Source organism: Oryx dammah, unplaced genomic scaffold, assembly GCF_014754425.2.
Source record: "Oryx dammah isolate SB20612 unplaced genomic scaffold, SCBI_Odam_1.1 HiC_scaffold_15, whole genome shotgun sequence".
NCBI lineage: Eukaryota > Metazoa > Chordata > Mammalia > Artiodactyla > Bovidae > Oryx > Oryx dammah.
This window is the reverse complement of record NW_024070199.1, coordinates 16,073,897-16,095,419: the sequence shown is the minus strand read 5'-3', so window position 1 is coordinate 16,095,419 and position 21,523 is coordinate 16,073,897. Positions and strand designations below refer to the sequence as shown.

Sequence of the window (21,523 nt, the reverse complement as noted above, 5' to 3'; positions counted from 1 at the left end):
ATCTCCCTCCTCCACCGTGTTTGCAACACCTCCCAATTTAGTTTTCTCTCTGAATTTCATTAGTCTCCCATTTGCCTCGTCTTCCTGATCTCTGAGGCAGGCATTAAGCAGGGGGAGACTCAGTTGGCAACAAGGGCTCCTGCCTCCTGACTGCGGATGAGGGAAGGGGGAGGTGGACAGGCCCCTGGGACGGCATTTCTGGTCAACTCAGCTCAGCCCAATGAACTGTTACTGGACACTACCTGTGCGCCAGGCTCCGGGGGCCCCAGATGAGGATCTGGTCTTGCCCTGGAAACCCCGGGCTCAGGGGGATGCAGGAACAGTGCCTGGGTGATGTGCTGCAGGGGAGTGGCCCCGCTGGGCTGGCAGAGTGAGTGAGAATGAGGGGGCAAGGGTGGGGAGGAAGGCAGTGGGGACCTTCCTGGAAGAGGCGACAGCACATATAAAGGCAAGTGCCGAGAACAGAAGAGCGTAACGAGTCGTGCTGCGGAATCTTTCGTTCAGTTGTTTGCTTACCCATTTAGTCATCCAGTGCGCGTTTCCTGAGTGCCTGCTACATTCCAGGCAGTGTTCTAGACATCAGAACCCCGCCGAAGCAACAGAGTAACCCCCTGCCTTCACGGAGCTTACATTCCAATGGGGGAAGAACAGAAAACAGAGTAATATACAATGTGCCAGGTGGAGATAAATGCTACCTAGGAATGTTCAAAGGCAAGACGGGCACAGGAAGACCTGGAGGGTGAGGACTGCCTTCCCTTTTCACCTCCTCTACATCCACCTTGCTCACACCACGGGACCTCAGCTGCATCTTGAACAGCAAACACACTGCTTTGCTAATTCAGCCCCATCTATGCTCTGCTCGCTTGGATGGTGACCTGGAGGTTTTTTCCCTCTGCCTGAAGAGTTCTCCCAAAGGCTGGAAAAGGGATTCGATGCCTTATGCTTTGAGATGGAAATGTGTTTATGGTTCAAGGAAAAGCGGAGGGGCCACTGGTGTGAGCGAGGGATAGACAGAGGTGAGGTAGGAGGGGACAGGGGCTGGCTCAGGTGAGTCCTGGGGGGTCAGGGTGAGGTCTGTGACTTTTCCTCTGCATGAGCTGGGGAGCCGCAAGTGACCTGTGAGCAGAGGGATCTGATCTGACTGAACCCATCAGATCAGATCTGTTCCCTCCCCTGGGAGGGAATGGTGGCAGCAGAGTCTCCCAAGGAGGCCACTGCAGGAATCCAGGTCCGAGAGGGTGGCTCAGACCAGGGAGGCGATAGAGGAGCTGGCCACAGGTGCTGAGGAGGGGAGAAAGGTGATGGAGTCAGGGCGAATGCAGCACCAAGTGTGAGTGGAGGGATGGGGGGGAATGAGGCAGGACAGAACAGGAGGAACATTCTAGACAGAAGAACCCCCCCAGTGCCAAGGCTGAGACTCAACCCCATCCGGCCGGGCTCAGATCCTGCTACTGAGGTTCCTGCAATTTCTTCTCAATGCATGTGGGTTCAGCAAGCCTTGCTCTGGGCCCAGGTCTCCGGGCAGCATCAACATGGGAATGAGAGACCCCGTCTCTAGGCTCCAGGGGGCCCCGCTGTCAGAGCCGAGAGCTGCATTCACATGTAACACTGCAGGGTGTCTGGGGAACCAGTGAGAGAGAGGCCCCTGGGGGGATTTATGGGAGGAAGAGGAGACCACCTTTCTTGGGTTTAGATGCAGTGAGCGATGAGATGCAATTGTTAACTTTAACATTCATGTCCTCCTTACAAGTGAGCCTGGATGGGGCAGAAGAACTCACCTGCAGCCCAGTTATCTTCCCTTGCCAAATGAACCTCAGTTTTCTCTCCTTCAGTTCAGTTAAGTCGCTCAGTCGTGTCCGACTCTTTGCGGCCCCATGGACTGCAGCACGCCAGGCCTCCCTGTCCATCACCAACTCCCGGAGTTCACCCAGACTCATGTCCATCGAGTTGGTGATGCCATCCAGCCATCTCATCCTCTGTCATCCCCTTCTCCTCCCGCTTTCAATCTTTTCCAGCATCAGGGTCTTTTCAAATGATTCAGTTCTTCGCATCAGGTGGCCAAAGTATTGGAGTTTCAGCTTTAGCATCAGTCCTTCCAATGAATATTCAGGACTGATTTCCTTGAGGATGGACTGGTTAGATCTCCTTGCTGTACAAGGGGCTCTCAAGATGGAATTATAAGAACTACCTCTTGGGGTTGCAGCTGTTTGATGAGATGCATCAATCAAGTACTTGGCATAATGCCTCAATAAATATCACCCCATTTTACCTGTCTCTCTCTATAAAAAGCAAAAATCTTAATAGATATCCTCAGAGAACTATGGCCTCCCAGGTACCAGTGGTAAAGAATCTGCTGGCCAGTGCAGGAGATATAAGAGACATGGGTTCCATCCCTGGGTCAGGAAGATCCCCTGGAGAAGAGAATGGCTAACCATTCCAGTATTCTTGCCTGGGAAATCCCACAGACAGAGAAGCCTGGCGGGCTACAGTCCACAGGGTCACAAGAGTTGGACACAACTGATTCGACTTAGCACGTACAGAAAACCACTGTGTCTCCACTGGCAAACATTTATCCCAGCTTGGAGTTACAGACATTCACCAGGCTGAGAGCAGAGGCTATATCTGTTTTTGTTCCCTGTTATAGTCCCAGAGCCTAGAGTGGTGCTGGGTCTACATCAATATACAATATGTTTTTGCTGAATTGGTGAATAAATGATTGACTCTGAGGTTATGTATGATCTAGGCTCTGGTGCTTTTTAGCTGGGAGACCTTAGATAAGATAATTAATGTCTCCGGGTTAAGTAATTAGCCTCCAATTAAAATAAATAAATTAAAAAAATACTAATAATCTCTTTAGAATGTGTCAATGCAACTAGTTCTGAACATGAGTTATTTGGTTGGAACACCAGATTAAAGGGCTTTCTAGGTGGAGAAGGAAATGGCAACCCACTCCAGTATTCTTGCCTGGAAAATCCCATGGTTGGAGTAGCCTGGTAGGCTATAGTCCATGGGGTCAAGAAGAGTCAGACACGACCGAGTGACTTCACTTTAGGTGGCACTAGTGATAAAGAACCGATCTATCAATACAGGAGACATAGGGATACGGGCTCGATCCCTGAGTCAGGAAGATCCCCTGGAGAAGGAAATGGCAACCCACTCCAGTATTCTTGCTTAGAGAATCCCCATGGACAGAGTAGGCTGCTGGGCTACAAGTCTATAGCCTCACAAAGAGATGAACACAACTGAGGTGCCTTAGAATGCACATACACCAGATTAAAAAACTAAAGAAATGTAACAACAACAAAAAAATGTCTGAGTCTCAGTTTTCTTACCTATAAAATGGAACTCATAATATCTACTATGATAGAGGTAGTTACCGCCCATCAAATATCTATATTTCCCAGAGCCCTAGAAACTGGGTAAGACCACATGATTAGTTCTGGCCCACAGGATGTGCCACTTTTGAGCCGAAGCATTTAAGAGCCAGTGCTTAACCTCCCGCCACCTCTTCCCCTGATGCGGAGACCAAGGTGGCCCCTTGTTCCAGGGGCTACACCTAAAACATGGAAAAACTGTCACGAGCCTGACCCCTGAGTCACTGGGTAGGGCAGAGCCCTCCACCCTTCGGTTGGATAGGCAGCATGAGCAAGAAATAATCCTTCACTGTGTTAACCCCCTGAGATTCCGGAGTTCATTTATTACTGCAGCACAACTGAGCCTAGAGAGACTCAGGCTTCTACCCAGCATGGCCGTCCACAAGGTAGGAAGAAGTCTTGGTTCAGTCTGTTGTTATTCAGTCGCTCAGTTGTGTCTCACTCTCTGCGACCCCGTGGACTGCAGCACGCCACGCTTCCCTATCCTTCACCACCTCCTGGAGTTTGCTCAGACTCACATCCCTTGAGTCGATGATACCATCCAACCACCTCAGGCTCATCCCTTGGGTCCTGACATTTCCCTGATTCTGTAGCCTTCGTGATGACCCAGGCTCCATTCATGATTCCCCCTTTCTCTCTGCAATGTTCTTTCTCTAGCCTGAAAGATCCTGCTACTCCTTACTCCTCCCCCGGTGTGGTCTGGTTTTGCCATTGCACAGCCATATCAGAAAAGCCCCTGGAAAGCCATTCTGGCTGGTTGGACCTGGCCTGTGGGCCACCTGTCCTCTGGGCAGCTGCCCACACACTTTCTCCTACCTCATTCCGAACTACACCTTCAATTCCACTCCAACTCAGCTTGAAATGTAACCACCAAACTCTGGATCCTGCCCCTGGTGCCTTGGGCCCCAGGAGGACTGTCAAGGCTGTTGCATTCTCTGTGGACCTGGATATGCACCGTGCTTCCTGGGTGCCAGCTCCCCGCTCACACTCGGCTGGATGCCTGGCCCTTGCCTGCCCTGTCCGCCCACCAAGCTGGCACTAGCTTGGCTTCCAGCAGCCACCAATCTTGCCACTACATCTGCTCTCCGAGAAGGTCATCTCCACCCTGGCCTGACCTCTGCACTCCCTAGGTAGCTTAGTTGGCAAAAGCCTTCAACCTGTTTTCAGATTCTAAGATGCCATTTCTCATCAAGACCACAGGTTTGCAGTTGATGACACAGAAAATCAGAGTGGATAAGGGACTGACCTGGCTCCATGTCAGCACGTTCTGAAGAGTCAGCAGTGTCCGTGGGCCCTGAAGCCCTGTCTCCAGGGCCATCAGATCCTGGAGGATAGGATGAGATCCTTCCTATTGAGGCAGAGAACAGAGATTCAAGTGAGTGCGGTGGCAAGGTGTCCTTGACTCTGTTTAGCAGATCTCTCACCAGCCAGTGTGCACCAGTAGGGAGAGGGGACTGGTTCCTGGTTCCCCAGGCATGAAGAAAAGCAAGTGGGGTCTCAAATACCCTGGGAATCCTGCACAACACCCTGTCTGCAACCTTTCTTTCTTCTCCCATCTCATCTGGCCTTGTGTGACAGCCACTGTTGACACATGCTTCCTCAGGCTTACCAAACCCCTGGAGGGTCAGAGCTATAGAACAGCCCTCTTTATGAGCCTGGCAAAGGCAGCTTGGTGTAGAGTAGACACCGAGTGTTCTGTGAAGGACTGACTGTGCTGTGATGGAAGCAGGGAGCAAGAAGCGGGCAGAGCACGTGGCCAAGGCACCGGCCTCTGCAGCAGTTCTATCACTGGGCAAATAAATATACCACTTAGTGTCCAGCCCGATAGAATGGCCCCATCCTCCATGCGATATATCATCTGGGAGTCACATGGGCAAAGCTCCTTACACCCAAGAGTCTGGCTTTGGTCCACTTGCTTATCATTCTGCAACCTCTAGCAAATCACTTCCCCTCCTTGAGCCTTTGTCTGAAAGAGAAAAACCCTGAGCTAGGCTACATGTAAGATTCTTTATGCCCCCAGAATTCTATGACGATGTTGATTCATCTCCACACATCCAGTGCCCAAAGAGCTATCTGTCCACAATAAAGCTCTGTAAAATGAATAAAAGAAAATTCCATCTCACTCCAAGGAAGAGTGACAAGAGAGTCAAAGGTTTTAAGCCATTTGCGGGAGATCACTGCAAGAGGAGGAGCTGGGATTTGAACACAGCTCCTCACAGACTCGAGGACTTCAAGTACACTCGAGACCTCTGTACTTTCCCTGCACCGACTACTGTACTCACCCACTGAAGCACTACAAAGTGCCTTTTTATATGAAAGACGCACTAAGCTAAAGGACAACGCATGAAGGATACATTCAGGCATCTGAAGTACAAAGTCATTGTTTGAGAAATTCCCTGAATACATATTTGCCAAATATACCTAGGAGCCTAGCTAAGAAGACGTTATTGCCTATTAGAAGGTGAGGAATTACTGGTAATCTTCATTAAGACAAAACTCCCCTAAGTGTGAAATTTTGCTAGCTTCATCAGCATTTCCTGTTTCTTTATTGTAAATTCTCATTATTTTAAACAGAGTAACTGGATTAGGTGGGAACATTCACGAGGCTTTGCCCAAGTGTGGAGTACCCTTCCCTCAGGGCTCAGGCTCCCAAACACCGCCAGGTAGAATCAGCAAGATTAAGTTTGGAGGTAAACTAGAAAAGTCCTTATAAATCATACTATATTCACTAAAACAAAACATAGGCAGTAATCACAGGAAATGTCTATCATTTTATGTATCTCAAATGAGCGGTAATGGTTACTGTGCCCTTAATTTCTATTTACTATGCCTTCTTCATTACAAGTTTACCCTCCAAAGTTTCAGAGGGGAGCAGGAAATTGTTTTGCTGTAATGATGGACGTGGTTAGAGGCCGTTCCACTTGTGTGTGGCCCTCTTCTCCCATGCCCAGTGCCCTGTGGATTTTAGGACCCAGTGTTGTCGGCTTGGCCTGCAAGGGACACCCTGCGGTCCTAATCGTATCCAGTGACTTGGATGAAGCACTTAGTGTCTTTCTCAAACCCCTCTCCTTTGTCCAGGTCACACAATTTCACTCTGCCTCCAGAGATCTGGGCCAGAGCTAGTACTTGGGACCTTTATCTGATCCCTCCATCTTGAAGAAGCCGCAGAAGTACAGCTTTACTTCTAGTCTACCTTCATCTTTGCCAAGCTTCCAGGGAAAACCTTTACTCCTTTTCTTCATTTTTTATTTTCAGTTTGTATCCCCAAATTCCCTTTTTCAAAGTAAAGTCATCACTTGGTACATGCAGGATGACTGGTTCCAGGATCCCTCATGGGTACCAAATTCCATGGATGCTCAAGTGCCTTACAGAAAATGGTATAGGATTTGCATGTAACCTACACATACCCTCCCATCTACATGAAATCATCCCTAGATCACTTATGATACCTAACACAAGGTGAATGATATGTTCAGTTCAGTCAGTCATGTCTGACTCAATGTAAATGCTATATAAATAAATAGTCGCTGGTGGGGCAAAGTCAAGTTTGGTTTGGGGAACTTTCTAGAGATTTTTTTTTCCCCCTAGAATATTTTCAATCTGTGGTTGGTTGAATCTACAGACATGGAACCTGTGGGTATAAAAGGCTGGCTATACCTCCAATAAGCACCACATGATGGTTAATGAAACCAAAATACACAAGGATTGACCAAAGGCTTTACGGCTTCCCTGGTGGCTCAGACAGTAAACAATTTGTCTGTAATGCTGGAGACCTAGGTTCAATCCCTGGAGAAGGAAATGGCAACCCACTCCAGTATTCTTGCCTGGAGAATCCCATGGATGGAGGAGCCTGGTGGGCTACAGTCCATGGGGTCACAAGGAGTTGGACACGACCGAGTGACTGAAACTTTCCCTTTCATGTACGAGCAGTTTATGAAGGGCAATGCAGTTAGGACTGGATGTGGGTGTTCATTCCTTCACTTGCTCACTCGCTCACTCACTCACTCCTATTCGGAGTGTTAGGTGTGATACAGGACACACTGAGGACTCAGAAGCAAACTGTGCCCTCAGGGACTCACTCACAGGTGGTAAGGCTGTAAGTAGGGGAAATGCTTGGCAGTTTGGGAGGTGGAAACAGAAAAACAAGACAGTCAGAGGAGGGAGGAGCAGATGGGCCACGTCAGCAAACCAGGGAGCACTGACTGGACAGCATGCCATCCATGCCCAGCTGGGCACTGGGGACAGAGTTGGGGGGGTTGGCATGGGGACAGGGCAGGGCACTCGTGTGAGGGAGTGAAGGCATGGGAGGGGAAAGTATGAATGAAGAATGAGTGAGGACCGCGTGGAGGGAAGCAGAAGACACCCAACAGATGACACGGGCCCCCAGAAGCAGGGCCCTGAACGTCAAAGCAGAGAAGGTGGCCATCATTCACTGAGTAATAGAGCCACCGAGGGCTTATGAGCAGAGATGGGGCATAATTAGAGATGTGTTGCAGGAAGACGGATTTGGCAAGCTTGCACAGTATGGATCGGAAAAGGAGGAAGCAAACTGTGTGCCAGGCACTGGGCAGCGTTCAGGGTTGGTACATATTTGATCTCAGTTAACCTTCTAAACAGCCATAGGAAACAAGCCTATTCCTTCCAGACTTGCAGATGAGAAAATGAGGCTTCAGGGAATTCCAGCAGCTTGCCCCTAATCCCCCAGCTAGGAAGCGCAGCAGATGAGATCTGGGTCCGGTTCTTTCCTTTCCCAGGTGAGCCTGAAAGCACGCTGTGACCCGTGTGGACACTTTCACACTGGACAGCCCGGTACACCTTCTGCTCCCGCCTGCCCTAGGAAGCGGGTCAGGGGAAGCAAGATGGTTTCCTGGGCTGCCTTTTGAGAGGCTGAGATGGAATGAAGTGCCAAGTGGCTTTGCTCCTGTTAGCTTTCCCCTGTGCATGCGTCCATGCTAAGTTGATTCAGTTGTGTCCGACTCTTTATGAGCGCATGGATGGTAGCCTGCCAGGCTCCTCTGTCCGTGGGATTCTCCAGGCAAGAATACTGGAGTGGGGTGCCATTTCCTTCTCCAGGGGAAGCTTCCTGACTCAGGGATCGAACCCGTGTCTCTTACGTCTCCTGCAACGGCAGGCGGGTTCTTTACCTCTAGCACCACCTGGGAAGTCTCCAGCTTTCCCCCAGGTGACCCCAACCTAGAAGATAATACCTTGAGTTGCCTCCCAAACAACATGGACTACAGTCTCTTGCAGAGAATTCCAAAAGTAGCAGGGGACCACCTGATTCTCTTATAGGGAATGCTAACTTCTGTCAGCTAAGTTTAATAGGGGCAGCGGACCGGGAGCCCAGGGAAACACACTTGTATACCCAGGCCTCCTCTGCTGGGCCATGGAGAAAGTCAGTGAGGAACCCAGAGTCTCTGGGCTGATGTCACTGTTTGGGAGGACTGCTCGGAGGACTCAGTGCACTCCATCTGGATCGGCACACCTGCAGCCTGGAGAGAACGGTCATGAATCACTCCCATCAAGATGCCTGCTGCGAAAACTTGTTTTTTCCCCCCAAGGTAAAAAAGAGTTCCTCATTCTAAAAATGGGACACGGTGATGGCTGTGCTATACACTGGACAATCTAGGGTGTAGGTTTTCTTCAGGGAAGCCTGGCACAGTGGCAAGAGCAGGGACTTAGGAAGCAAATAGGTTGGGTCTTAATTATACCCTCCAACTGCCCCCAGGTTACTGGCTATACCTATGGGGCCTTGGGCAAACCATTTAGCTCCTTGTGTGTGCATGCTAAGTTGCTTCCGTCATGTCCGACTCTTTGTGACCCTAGGGACTCTGACCCACAAAGGCTCTTATGTCCATGGGAGTCTCCTGGCAAGAATACTGGAATAGGTTGCTGTGCCCTACTCCAGGGGATCTTCTCAATCCAGAGACTGAATTTTAAGTTTTCTCATTACTAAATGGGAATAATAATAATGACTTAGAGAGACTAAGTGCCAGGCCCTGGGCACATACATGAGAATGTGTAATAAGTTCTTCTCGTCTTTTTATTTTCAACATTTTGGCTATGCGCTCCCAGTGAGGTTGTTCTCCTCACAAATTTACCAACTGAAGTCATGGATTTTGGGAGAAAAAAAATGCTGCAACTATAGCAGGTTGTTAATACCCTTGACCTAGTGCTTATTGGACTTCCCTGGTGGCTCAGATGGTTAAAAAAAGAAAAAAATAATCTGTCTGCAATGCGGGAGACCCAGGTTTGATCCCTGGGTTGGCAAGATCCCCCGGAGAAAGGAATGGCTAGCCACTCCAGTATTCTTGCCTGGAGAAGTCCATGGACAGAGGGGCCTGGCGGGTTACAGTCCATAGGGTCGAAAAGAGTCAGACACAACTGAGCAACTAACACTTTCAGCGCTTATTACCAGCATCTTGGAATTGTCAGCATGTCTTTCTCCTCCACCAAACTGAGACCTTCTTGAAGAGGGTGACCGCAGTGGCTTCAATTCTGGGCACACAGATGTCCCTTTCTACCTCAGTTCCCTTCAACTGACATCCAAACAGACCACAGTCTATGGTTCTTCTGGGGTTTTATTTTCCCAGCCTGGTTTGAATAGCAACTTCTAAGCAACACCTTCAAGAACAAATCCAATCCTCTGAAAACCATCTCATTAGCATGGAATCATTTAGCATGGGACACTTCACTTTGTTACTCTGCTAAGAGCTTTGGTTTCTAATCCAAGACAATTATATGTGCCAGCATATTCAATAACATCTTAATAATACCAAACCTCCCAGGTCTCCGGACAGAATCACATCAGTATGAGAGAGCTGGGGTCTAATAGGATACAAGAATGGCACGTGGCAGAGGAGAAGGAGAGGAAGCATTAAAACTGGGTTCAAACCCTGGCTTGTGCAGCTGGGACAGCCTTGCGTGGTGCCTGGGACAAAGATACACACTCAGCAAAGGATCATTCCTTTCTCTTCCTCTGGCTCCAGAGAAAAGCAAAGCCATGAAACTTGTGAACAGGGAGAGAAGAGAAGATTCACCACATTCCTGAGTTCACTTACAATATGGATTTTTTTTTTCTTAAGCTTTTCTCCCTGAGGACTGGAGGAAGTGGGTTATTTCATTTTAATTATGGCAGCTGCAGCTGCTGCTTGTGAACCCAAAGACCAATTTTCAGATCAAAAAGAAAAACACATACACATCCCCACAGACAAACTCACCCAGAGCATCAACTACATACGCGAAGGACAGCTCCTTCAGAGAGCACACAGGCGGGGGTGTGAGTGGAGGAATCTGGGCCGTCCTGCTCGAGACACTCAGATCCAGGCGGAGATCCCTGGAGGTGCTTCCCTCTGCTTCCCTCCCACCTGGCTTCCTCTCTGCCCCCAGCATCCACACCCGGCCCATGAGGCACAGGGCAGCGTAAAGGAATCTTTCGTGTCCAGCAGCTGTGCACTTTTAATGCACAGGGGGAAATAAAGGCAGCAGATGGTTTTCTGGAGCCTTCCTGTGGATTTTTCACTGGGCATCCTCATTCAGGAAGGCGTGAGTTTTTTTCTTTTTTTTCCCTTTTAACAAGTCCTCCATGTGTCCAGAGAGCCAGCCGCAGACTTGTGGCAGTGAGGATTTCTCATGCAAGGATGAGCTCATTTGCCATTTTCTGGCTCACGGGCTGTATCCAGGTTTCCACTCAGTGTTCTCTTGTGTGGTTTGTCTCCTGTGTGCTCCCCAGCGGCTCTCAGGGTTAGCCATGGCAGGCAATGGCGTGTGAATCCTCCCCAGGTGAGCAGCCCAAATTCACAACACATGCAGGTGTATCTTTCAGAGGATTGAGGAGGAGCCGTCCTAACACAGGGACGTTTGTCAGGGAGGAGACTGGGTACAGCAGGTGAGGCATCAGCATTCACCTGCCGGTGAGTAAGACTAGAGACTGGGCTCTCACCAGAGAAAGACCACGTGCTGCTGGGGATACCCGAGAACTCTGCCTGGAAGACTTGGCACAGAGGAAGCATTGCGTAGGGGTGGGATGGAGAAGTTAACTGTTCTCAGATGCCATGATGCAACCTGAGGACCTTAGTGGAGTCAGTGGAAACTTTTCTGTTTTCTGAACCTTTTCTTGGGTCAGGCCAAAGAGTGCTTTTTGGCCAGACCCATTCTTTGGCCCGACCCAATACTTCACCAATGCTCACCTTTAAGCCCTTCCAGCACAGCATCAAAAATTCTGCAATTTAAATGTGTGTGACAAATGCTCACTCTTGTTCTCAACCACCTGAGTGCTCCCAGACCCCCAGGCCTCTGGTCAGCTTTGTCATCAGCCTGTAAAGCCTCTGCTTCCTTCAGGAGCCAGTTCTGAGGCATTTTCACAAAGCCACTGCAAGAGATATGGGTTCGGTCCCTGTTGGGAAGATCCCCTGGAGAAGGGCATGGCAACCCACTTCAGTATTCTTGCCTGGAGAATCCCATGGACAGAGGAGCCTGGCAGGCTACAGTCCATGGGGTCGCAGAGAGTCAGACACGACTGAGCACACACACACCCTCCTGTTGTATGTGTTACAACTAACTGCACTCCCACGCCAAAGAGCCACCACACCTGGTGTTTCTACCACAAAACCCTGCCCTGACCTCTGTGCAGCTCCAGCGCTCTCCAATCCCTTCCATCACATGACCGGAAGGCCACTTGCTCTTCCTAAGATGCAAGTCTGACCCTGCTATTCCTGGCCTGAAATGCCTGCTGGTGCCTCACTGTCTTGGGGACAAAATCCAAAGCTCTCCCTAGAAGACGCACTTCTCTTCCCGCCCAGCCTGGCCACCTCTCCTGCCTGGTCCCTGCCACTCTCCCCTCAGGCCTGCCGTGCTTCAGCCAAGTGAAGGGAAGTGAAAGTCGCTCAGTCGTGTCCAGTTCTTTGGGCCGCCACGGACTATACAGTCCATGGACTTCTCCAGGCCAGAATCCTGGAGTGGGTAGCTGTTTCCTTCTCCAGGGGATCTTCCCAACCCAGGGATCGAACCCAGGTCTCCAGTATAGAGGTAGCATTCTTTACCAGCTGAGCCACAAGGGAAGCCCAAGAATACTGGAGTGGGTAGCCTATTCCTTCTCCAGGGGATCTTCTGACCCAGGGATCGAACCGGGGTCTCCTGCATTTCAGGTGGATTCTTCAGCAACTGAACTATGAGGGAAGCCCAAACCCAAGTGTTACAACCCTCGCTGTCTTCCGGTTGCCGCTCCCTGGCGGGGAAGGCCCCGGAGTGCTCCTTCACGAGCTGACTGTGCAGCGCCCCGTCTTATTCTGGGGAAGCGTCTCCCTGCTGCTGGGAGCCGCTTTTCCCGCTGCTCCCGTCGTGTGGGTCCTGAGCGTCGACGCTGCTGTTCCGCAGCCATGTCTGGTGCGCTGCCTTCCAGGCACCGGTGGGTGGCGCACCGCCAGGCTCGTTCACTAACAGGCCGGTGGGTGTGAGCACAGGTGCGCCACTTGCGGGTAGAAGATTTAACTGCCAGCGCAGGACTCTCCAGGGCTCTTTCACTCTGGCGCGGAGACCACGGAGATCGGCACAGTTGGGGTGATTTGTCAGCCCGGGTCCCTGGGGGACCTCAGAGCTAATACCCCTCCCCACGCCACCCCTCCTTCGGCCCATGGTGAACGTGAGAGAGTGAACCCTTTGCTATAAACCATTATCATTTGGTGATGATGTGTACCCGGCATTAACTAGCTGATCTGACAGATTCATGGGTTCTGTAAAACGTGTCATATGCTTTTTTTTTAATTTACGTACGGTTGATTTACAATATTGTGAGAGTTTCAGGTGTACAGCAAAGCGATTCAGTTATATAAATTCTTTTCCATTATAGTTTATTACAAGATATTGAATATGGTTCCCTTCCCTATACAGTAAATCCCTGTTGTTTATCTATTTTATATAAGGTAGTGTACATCTGTTAATTCCAAACTCCCAATTTGTTCCTCTCCCCACAACTTCCTCTTTGGGAACCATCAGTTTGTTTTGTATGCCTGTGAGTCTGTTTCTTTCTTGTAAATAAGTTCATTTGTATTGTATTTTTTTAGGTGGAATTGCCACATTCTTAAAGGGCCCTGCCTCCCTGGCCATCATTGATTGGTTCAGGGTTCAGTTCAGTTCAGTTCAGTCACTCAATCGTGTCCCATTCTTTGTGACCCCATGAATCGCAGCACGCCAGGCCTCCCTGTCCATCACCAACTTCCGGAGTTCACTCAGACTCACGTCCATCGAGTCATTGATACCATCTAGCCATCTCATCCTCTGTCGTCCCCTTCTCCTCCTGCCCCCAATCCCTCCCAGCATCAGAGTCTTTTCCAATGAGTCAACTCTTCACATCAGGTGGCCAAAGTACTGGAGTTTCAGCTTTAGCATCATTCCTCCCAAAGAATACTCAGGGCTGATCTTTAGAATGGACTGGCTGGATCTCCTTGCAGTCCAAGGGACTCTCAAGAGTTTTCTCCAACACCACAGTTCAAAAGCATCAATTCTTCGGTGCTCAGCTTTCTTCACAGTCCAACTCTCACATCCATACATGATCACTGGAAAAACCGTAGCCTTGACTAGACGGACCTTAGTTGGCAAAGTAATGTCTCTGCTTTTGAATATACTATCTAGGTTGGTCATAACTTCCTTTCCAAGGAGTAAGCGTCTTTACTTTCATGGCTGCAATCACCATCTGCAGTGATTTTGAAGCCCAAAAAAATAAAGTCTGACACTGTTTCCACTGTTTCCCCATCTATTTCCCATGAAGTGATGGGACCGGATGCCAGGATCTTCGTTTTCTGAATGTTGAGCTTTAAGCCAACTTTTTCACTCTCCACTTGGGTTAGGAGCCTTAATAAAGCCAGATTAACCACAGTTCTGGGGGGTGGGGTTGGGGAGATCAGAACCTGATCAAAGCCGAGTCAGTTGGAATTCTTCCCTGGGATTTCTGAAAACAGGAAATGAAAAGGAATGTGGTCTCTAGCTGTGATGATTGTAAGATGTAAAAACTCACTAGCTATCAATGAAGACCCAGTGCAGCCAAAATAAAAATTAGTAAATTTAAAAATGCACCAGCTATTGGTGGCCGTGTGAGTGTTACGGGCTGACCTGTGTCCTCCTCCGCAAGAGGTTATGTTGGTGTCCTAATCCCTCGTGCCTGAGAGTGGAAACTTGCTTGGAGATAGTCTCTTGGCAGAGGTAATCAAGTGAAAATGAGGTCACTGGGGTGGGCTCTCATCCGATGTGGCTTGTGTTCTAAAAAAAGGGTGAGGGTGGAGATTTGGACACAGAGAAGATGGGAGTTATGCTGCCACAAGCCAAGAAATACCAGCGGCAATGACAGAGGCCTGGGGAGAGCCTTCCCTTCAGAGAGAACACGGTCCTTCTGAACCCTTGATTTGGGACTTTTAGCCTCCAGAACAGTGAGACATGGCATTTGTGCTGTTTTAGCCTCTCAGTTGGTGTGCTTTGTTATGAGAACCCTGCAAACTAACATGGAAAAAATAGAGAGAGCTAACGTTTGCAGGGAGAGAAAGAAGCTCACAAGTAAGAGAAATGACCAGAGGAGCAAAAAGAAACAGAACAAATCTTAACAGAATTAAAACCGTGAACCCGATTTTACTGCATCTCCCTGTCGTCTCTGGCTGCAAGCTCAACTCCTTGGACTCGAGGGAGTAGTAAAATTCCCTCTGTTTTGAGTGAGTTCTGAGGTTTCTGTCACTTTGAATCAAGAGTCCTAACCAGCACTGTTATTCATATTTAATAGTTATCATTAATGCTAGGAAAAGGAAAACAATTCAGACAGCTCCAAGTGGTGCCAGATCAGTGATGAATGGACAAGCAAGCCACGGCTTCCAAACACTGTCCAAACATGTCCCAGGAGGATACAAGTTCCCCTCCTGTCTGGGTACAACTGCTTTCATACGTTCACACAGTTTAATCCTCTTGGTGTTTTCTGTAATCCAGTAATGGCCAGACTAAAATCTGAAATGGATTTTCTTCTGCACAGTTATCCCTTTCTTCCCAATCCAAACACAACTGCGTGCCTGGCCCCTTGAAATGCTCCAAAACAAAACAAGTCCAGCCCGAGTCCCTCATCTTGTTTCATGTTATTTTCTTGGCTGCACAAACTTAGGGCCCTTTGTTTCCTCTGCTCTGCCGTTGGACGCTTCCTGTCCACACTCCCCTCTGCGTGTGCTCCTACGTCAGCAGCAGGGGCTCCAAGCTAGCAGAGGAGAGAGACAGTCAGAGGGAAGGCAGCCTGGAACGGATTCACCACACAGACAAGAGCTGAGGTCCCCTGAAGCAACTCACCCGCCCTCTGGAATCACCAGTGCACACAGGCCCTCCAGGGCAGAATGTGGCTGCAAAGCCGGGGGTCTGGCCTCTGAGTTTGGTCTTGTAGAATAGAAGATGATTGTTCAAGCTGTCCTTGAGCCTCCAGGCTCCATTGTAAGAATAAGCAGGACTAGTCTACCTTGATGGTCCCACAGAGAAAGAGAGACACTGCTCTCCTATAAAGGACTAGGGACAGCAATTATCCACACGAGCAAGATTTGATGACTACAGATATTACAGAGCTCAGCGCTCCTACCCCAAAGTAATGGAGGGTTCTGTTTTTTCTCTCTTCCCTCATCCGTTCAATCCAGGAGAGCATACAAAAATATGATGCCTGTATCAAGTTGCCAGCTGTCTTCATGAGAGAAATGAGGAAAAAGCAGCTATCTGGAAGGGATGAGGGCCAACTCAGCCTTGAACAGAGGCTGGGGAGGGTGGAGGCTGTGCATTTGCTCTCAGGCCCCTTCCCCACACTTGCTGCTCTGCTCCATCTCGTGGAGAACCACAATGCTCAGAATCCTTTGCTCTCTGGCTTCTGGGCAGGTGGGCTTGTGAATGGAGGACCACAGCCAGAAGACTGGAGGTGAGAAGTAAAGAAGCGAGGGTATCTCTCCCTCTCTTGCTTGTCTTAGACAGCATCCTTGGCAGTGGCCACATACCATTGGTTGCTTCAGGTCCTGACAGGCACTCTATACAATGATTCTATCTCCTGCCGGATTGTCTCAGCTTTTGGACCCTAGAAACATCACCTTCTCTCATTGCCCCTCCAGGTCTAGAAGCAATCGTGGTTGCTTCTTGTTGTTGATCTCTGGACTGACTCAATTTGTACCGTTTATCTTCTCAGTTGCTTCATTAACTGTGCAGCCAATTCCCTGTATTAAATTCCCTCTGCTGAAAGACCTATGTTGGTTTCCATTTCTCCGCCTAGACTCTGATGGATAGAGGTGCTGAGAAAGAATCTGCAGGTGGAAGTGCCCCTCTGCAGCCTTGGGGACCATGAATGCATGAAGACTCTCAGTGCTTCGGCTGGGATAGGGAGCTGCTGCAGAACTGACCATGTAGTCAAGCCCAGGTGGGAATAAGTGATTGATAAGGGAACTGTTACACATCTAGAAGAAGAAGGGTAGTCAGATCTCTGTTTTTTTCCCCCCATGAATTTAACTAGATTTAATGTGACTTCCTTTATCAGTTGGTAAGCTAATATGAGAAAAGCCAAACTGATGCAAAGGATGCCAAGGAGCTTAGTTGTGAAGCTTCAAAATCGTTTGGAAGGTTAGGGTGTCCAGCATCTCTGTAGGGAAGCTAGGAGTTAAACAAAACTGAGACGGACCAAGAAAGACATCTCTTAGCAGATTCAATGAGATGTTTGAGACTTAAGGTGATGTAGCTGGATCTTGTCTCTATTGACATCTACAGCTGTTAAGGGTTATCACTGGTCCTTCCAGACTCAGAGGGGAGAAGCCGTGCTTTATTGAGAGAGGACGGGGAGAGAAATAAAACAGAATATTTGGGGGACTGCTGAGAGACAGAGCATTCTTTGTTACTAAAGAAGAATTCAGATGTGAGAAAAGTATATATATGAGATGGTTGGATGGCATTGCCGACTCAATGGACATGAGTTTGAGTAAGCTCCAGGAGTTGGTGATGGACAGAGAAGCCTGGCGTGCTGTAGTCCATGGGGTTGCAAAGAGTCAGACACAACTGAGCGACTGAACTGAACTGACTGTAATACACATACACAATCAGACACAGGCACGGACAGGGTAGGAGACAGTGGAGAAAAGTGCACTAGAAATTGAGGGCCAATGGGTTCGCTTTGCCAGCCCTCCACATAAGCCAGCCCCTGAGTGGCAGGCAAGTTTCCTAGTAGAGGGCACCTTCCCACAGGTGGGTCAGGGGGTCTGCTCCCTGGTGCATTTGCTTTCTGCTTTGGCTCAGGCCCTTTGTTACAGGTGGCCTTTTATTGTCTGATCCAAGTGTCCCAGACCAACGTCCCACACAGGAACTGAAAGGACCACCAGGTGTGGAACAGCGGGACTGTTAATGAACTGCCACATGCCTCACCTCCCTGGAAACCTCTGTTGGTCCTAGAGGGGAAAAAAAACAGTATTGGGACTTCAGTACAGTGGTGGTCTCAACCTCAGCATCCCCAGCTTCCCCAACCTCATGTACCCACCTACACAGACACTCATGCTTGTTTCCATGTTGGTGAAGCTGAAAACATTTGGGGGGGGAGAAACTGAATTGGAAAAGAACCAATCTTTCCAGAGATAAGGAAACCCAAGTAAATCTGGGGGTTACAAAGGTTTTCCCACTTTAATTGCATCCATATTATCAAGTCTAATTTTTTAAATAAAATATATTTTAGAAGAGTTTTGGGTTACAGAAAAATTGCAAACATAGTACAGAGAGTTCCCTGCCTCTATTTTCCCCGTGACTGACATCTAACAGTATGTTTTTTGGTCACAGGTAATGAACATTTCCTTCTCCAGGGGATCTTCCTGACCCAGGGATCAAACCCGGGTCTCCCACATTGCAGGCAGACGCTTTACCGTCTAATGAACCAATATTGATACATTATTATTAACTGATGGTTAGTCGCTCAATTGTGTCTTTGTGACCCCATAGAATGTAGCCTGCCAGGGTCCTTTGTTGATGGAATTCTCCAGGCAAGAATACTGGAGTAGGTAGCCCTTTCCTTCTCCAAGGGATCTTCCCAATCCAGGGAGTGAACCTGGGTCTCCTGCATTGCAGGCAGATTCTTTACCATCTGAGCCACCAGGGAAGCCCCCATTATTAACCGAAGTCTATCGTTTATTCAAATTTCCGTAGCATTTCCCTAATGTCTCTTTTGCTTCAGGATCCCATGCAGAACACCGTATGGGATCCTGAAACAAGTCATCGTGGGTTCTTTGGTGCTTCTTGGCTATGATGGTTTCTCACACTTTCCTTGTTTATGATGACCTTGACACTTTGGGGAGTACTGGGAAAGTATTTTTTGGATGCCCCACTAGGGAAATTTGTCTGATAAGACTCAGGTTACAGGCCTTTGGGAAGAAATTTCCCCTTTGTTTTTTAACTCTTTCTTGGTTATAAAGGCCATGCCTCCAGTCTGGCTGGAGCCACTGATCACTCGCTCAGGAAGGCAGCCACGGCAGACATGCCCTGGAGCCACCCCAGCATCTACCGAGTCAGAGTATACATCACAGAGCCCTCCAGTCTGGCCACAGCCGACCTCTCCAGCATCAAGTCTTGCATTTTCCTTCTCTTTTTTCTCTAGCCATACCAGACGTGCTTACAGTTTCGCAAACGTGTCCATACCTTCACAGCTTCATGCCTATGCATTTGCTGCTCCCTCTGCCAAAAACGCATCCCTCCCCTTGGCTGCCAGGAAACCCTCACTCAGAAGTCAGGACTAAGCACACAAAAAAAGCATCCTTTTTGATCCCACTCCAAACAGAATTCGAGGTCGTCTTCTCTGGGCTACTCTGCGTTCCTGTGCATTCCTGATCACCCTGCTCAGACATGTAACACCCCCTTCCCTATTTCTTTCCATAGCACTCTTCAGCATCAGACATGCTCTATGGTTATTATTCACTCTTTCTCTCCCCTGCCAGAATATAAGACTCGTGATGTTGGTCTGTTGTGTCTACTACGATTGGACAGTACCTGGCGCATAGTAGGTGCTCAATTAGTATTTTCTGGATGAATGAATGCTATTGCTAGAGCATTGCAGGCACATTCTATAGTTGTCTGGGGATGTTGCTGTCTCTTTCAGTTGCTATGAACTTCCAGGGGAATGACCAGATCCTATTTAACAGGGGAAGCCTTGTGTCTTAGCCGTGACTTACAGACCACTTCAGGACACTCTGCTTATCATTAACTGCTGTTCCTTCTTTCAGAACCTCCCCCACACTCTCTGGAGTACCATCTCCATGTGGCTAGAAGGGACAGACAGTATATTATGGAAGATCTTCTCCAGAAATTTACAATTTAAGAGCTTCTAAGCAGGGATGAGGCCCTTCTGTTTCCAGAGCTGGATTGCTGGCCTGGAACACCACCCCTGCTCCATTACTGTACGGTCGGGACCACTCCCAGGAGCTCACTTTGCAAAGCGGAAACCACAGGAGCCGTGACACCTAAGGAGAAGGCTCTAGTCTCTGCTGGTGATTAGCATGGAGATATGGACAACCTCTCTGAGCTCCCGTTCCCTCAGCAGTTCATGGAAATAATACTATTACCTACAGCACTTACTGGGCTTCCCAGGTGACTTAGATGGTAAAGAATCTGCCTGCAGTGTGGGAGATCCAGGTTCAATCCCTGGGTTGGGAAGATCCCCTGGAGGAGGGCGTGGCAACCCACTCCAGTATTCTTGCCTGGAGAATCCCATGGACAGAGGAGAGTTGTGGGCTACAGTTCATGGGGCCACAAAGAGTGGGACGCGACTGAGTGACTAAGCACAGCAAGGAGCACACTGCCACTGGGCTTCCCAGGTGGCGCTAGTGGTAAAGAACCACTCGCCAAGGCAAGAGACGTTAAGATACGCAGGTTCGATCCCTGGGTTGGGAAGATCCCTTGGAGGAGGGCATGCCAACCCACTCCAGTATTCTTGCCTGGAGAATCCCAGGGACAGAGAAGCCTGGCAGGCTACAGTCCATAGGGTTTCAAAGAGTTGACCACAGATGAATCTACTGAGCACACACGGACACACACATGCACACCACTACTAGAGGGCTGTTGTGAGGATCAACGGAAAAACAGGTAGGAACGCACGCACTTTACAATCTGTCAAACCCAGTCTAAAGCACTTTTGCTGACATCACTAACAACTAGCCTCAAGGGTCAAGCTTTTGGAGCCCACGACGCTGCAGGAGCGCTTCCCCACCCCCAATCTATAATGCTGATGGGCAGCAAGTGCGGGGAGGGGAACACTAGGTTAAGCAAGTTGTTGGACCTTTTGACTCAGATCAAAATCAAGTGTTTACAGTAAAACATACACATAGGCAATCATATGTTTACAGTACAAAAGATTTGTCCTCTGGCTGCTTATCAAGGGGTCCTGGGCTGAGGGCTGAACTTCTGAGTCTTCCTTTGATGTTCTTTTCAACTCGCTGGACCCACTGGGGTGGGGAAGCGGTATGTGCTGCCTGGGGAAACCTGCTTCCCCACCTTGGCTGGGGTTTTAACTGCTGACTATACAAGTTAAGAAGAATGGAAATGAATTTTACTTTACAATTTTACACAGGGAAAAGGAAAGAAAATAAAGTGAAAAGGACATCAAGCTGGAAAAATATCTGTAGCATAAAGGATAGAAGAGGGCTAATGTCCATTCAAACAAGTTCCCAAACTGATGTGGGAACAAATTTAAGGACACCAATAAATAGATTGGGAACAGATGTGAGAGTGTTCTACAGGAAGTATGTTAAGTGAATATACGCATGGGAAAAATATTCAGTTACTCTAGTAATTAAATACAAATTAGAAATACAAATTAGAACCAAAAATAAAATGCCATTATACCTAAATTAGTGACTTGTTTTCCCCCTCATAATTCTTTGAAGCCAGTTATTTAAGTGTATTTATTTAGCACCTACTATATACCAGCTGGGGCTTCCCGGGTAGCTCAGTGGTAAAGAATCTGCCTGCCAGTGCAGGAGACGTAATAGGTTCGATCCCTGGGTCGAGAAGATCCCCCGAAGAAAGAAATGGCAACCCATTCCAGTATTCTTGCTGGGAAAATCCCACGGGCAGAGCCTGGAAAGCTACAGTCCCTAGGGTCACAAAAGAGCTGGATATGACTTAGCCACTAAAGA

General features: G+C 48.8%; 1 protein-coding gene across 1 annotated transcript in view; it reads right to left on the bottom strand.

The window, feature by feature from the left end:
* LOC120874857 (teneurin-4-like) overlaps nucleotides 1-21,523 on the bottom strand; it is a 242,128-nt gene that overhangs the window by 143,072 nt on the left and 77,533 nt on the right. The window contains exon 2 of the mRNA XM_040256546.1: nucleotides 4,621-4,722. Coding sequence (XP_040112480.1) covers nucleotides 4,621-4,630 — 10 coding nt within the window. The 5' untranslated portion in view covers nucleotides 4,631-4,722. The remainder of the gene's footprint in view (nucleotides 1-4,620; nucleotides 4,723-21,523) is intronic.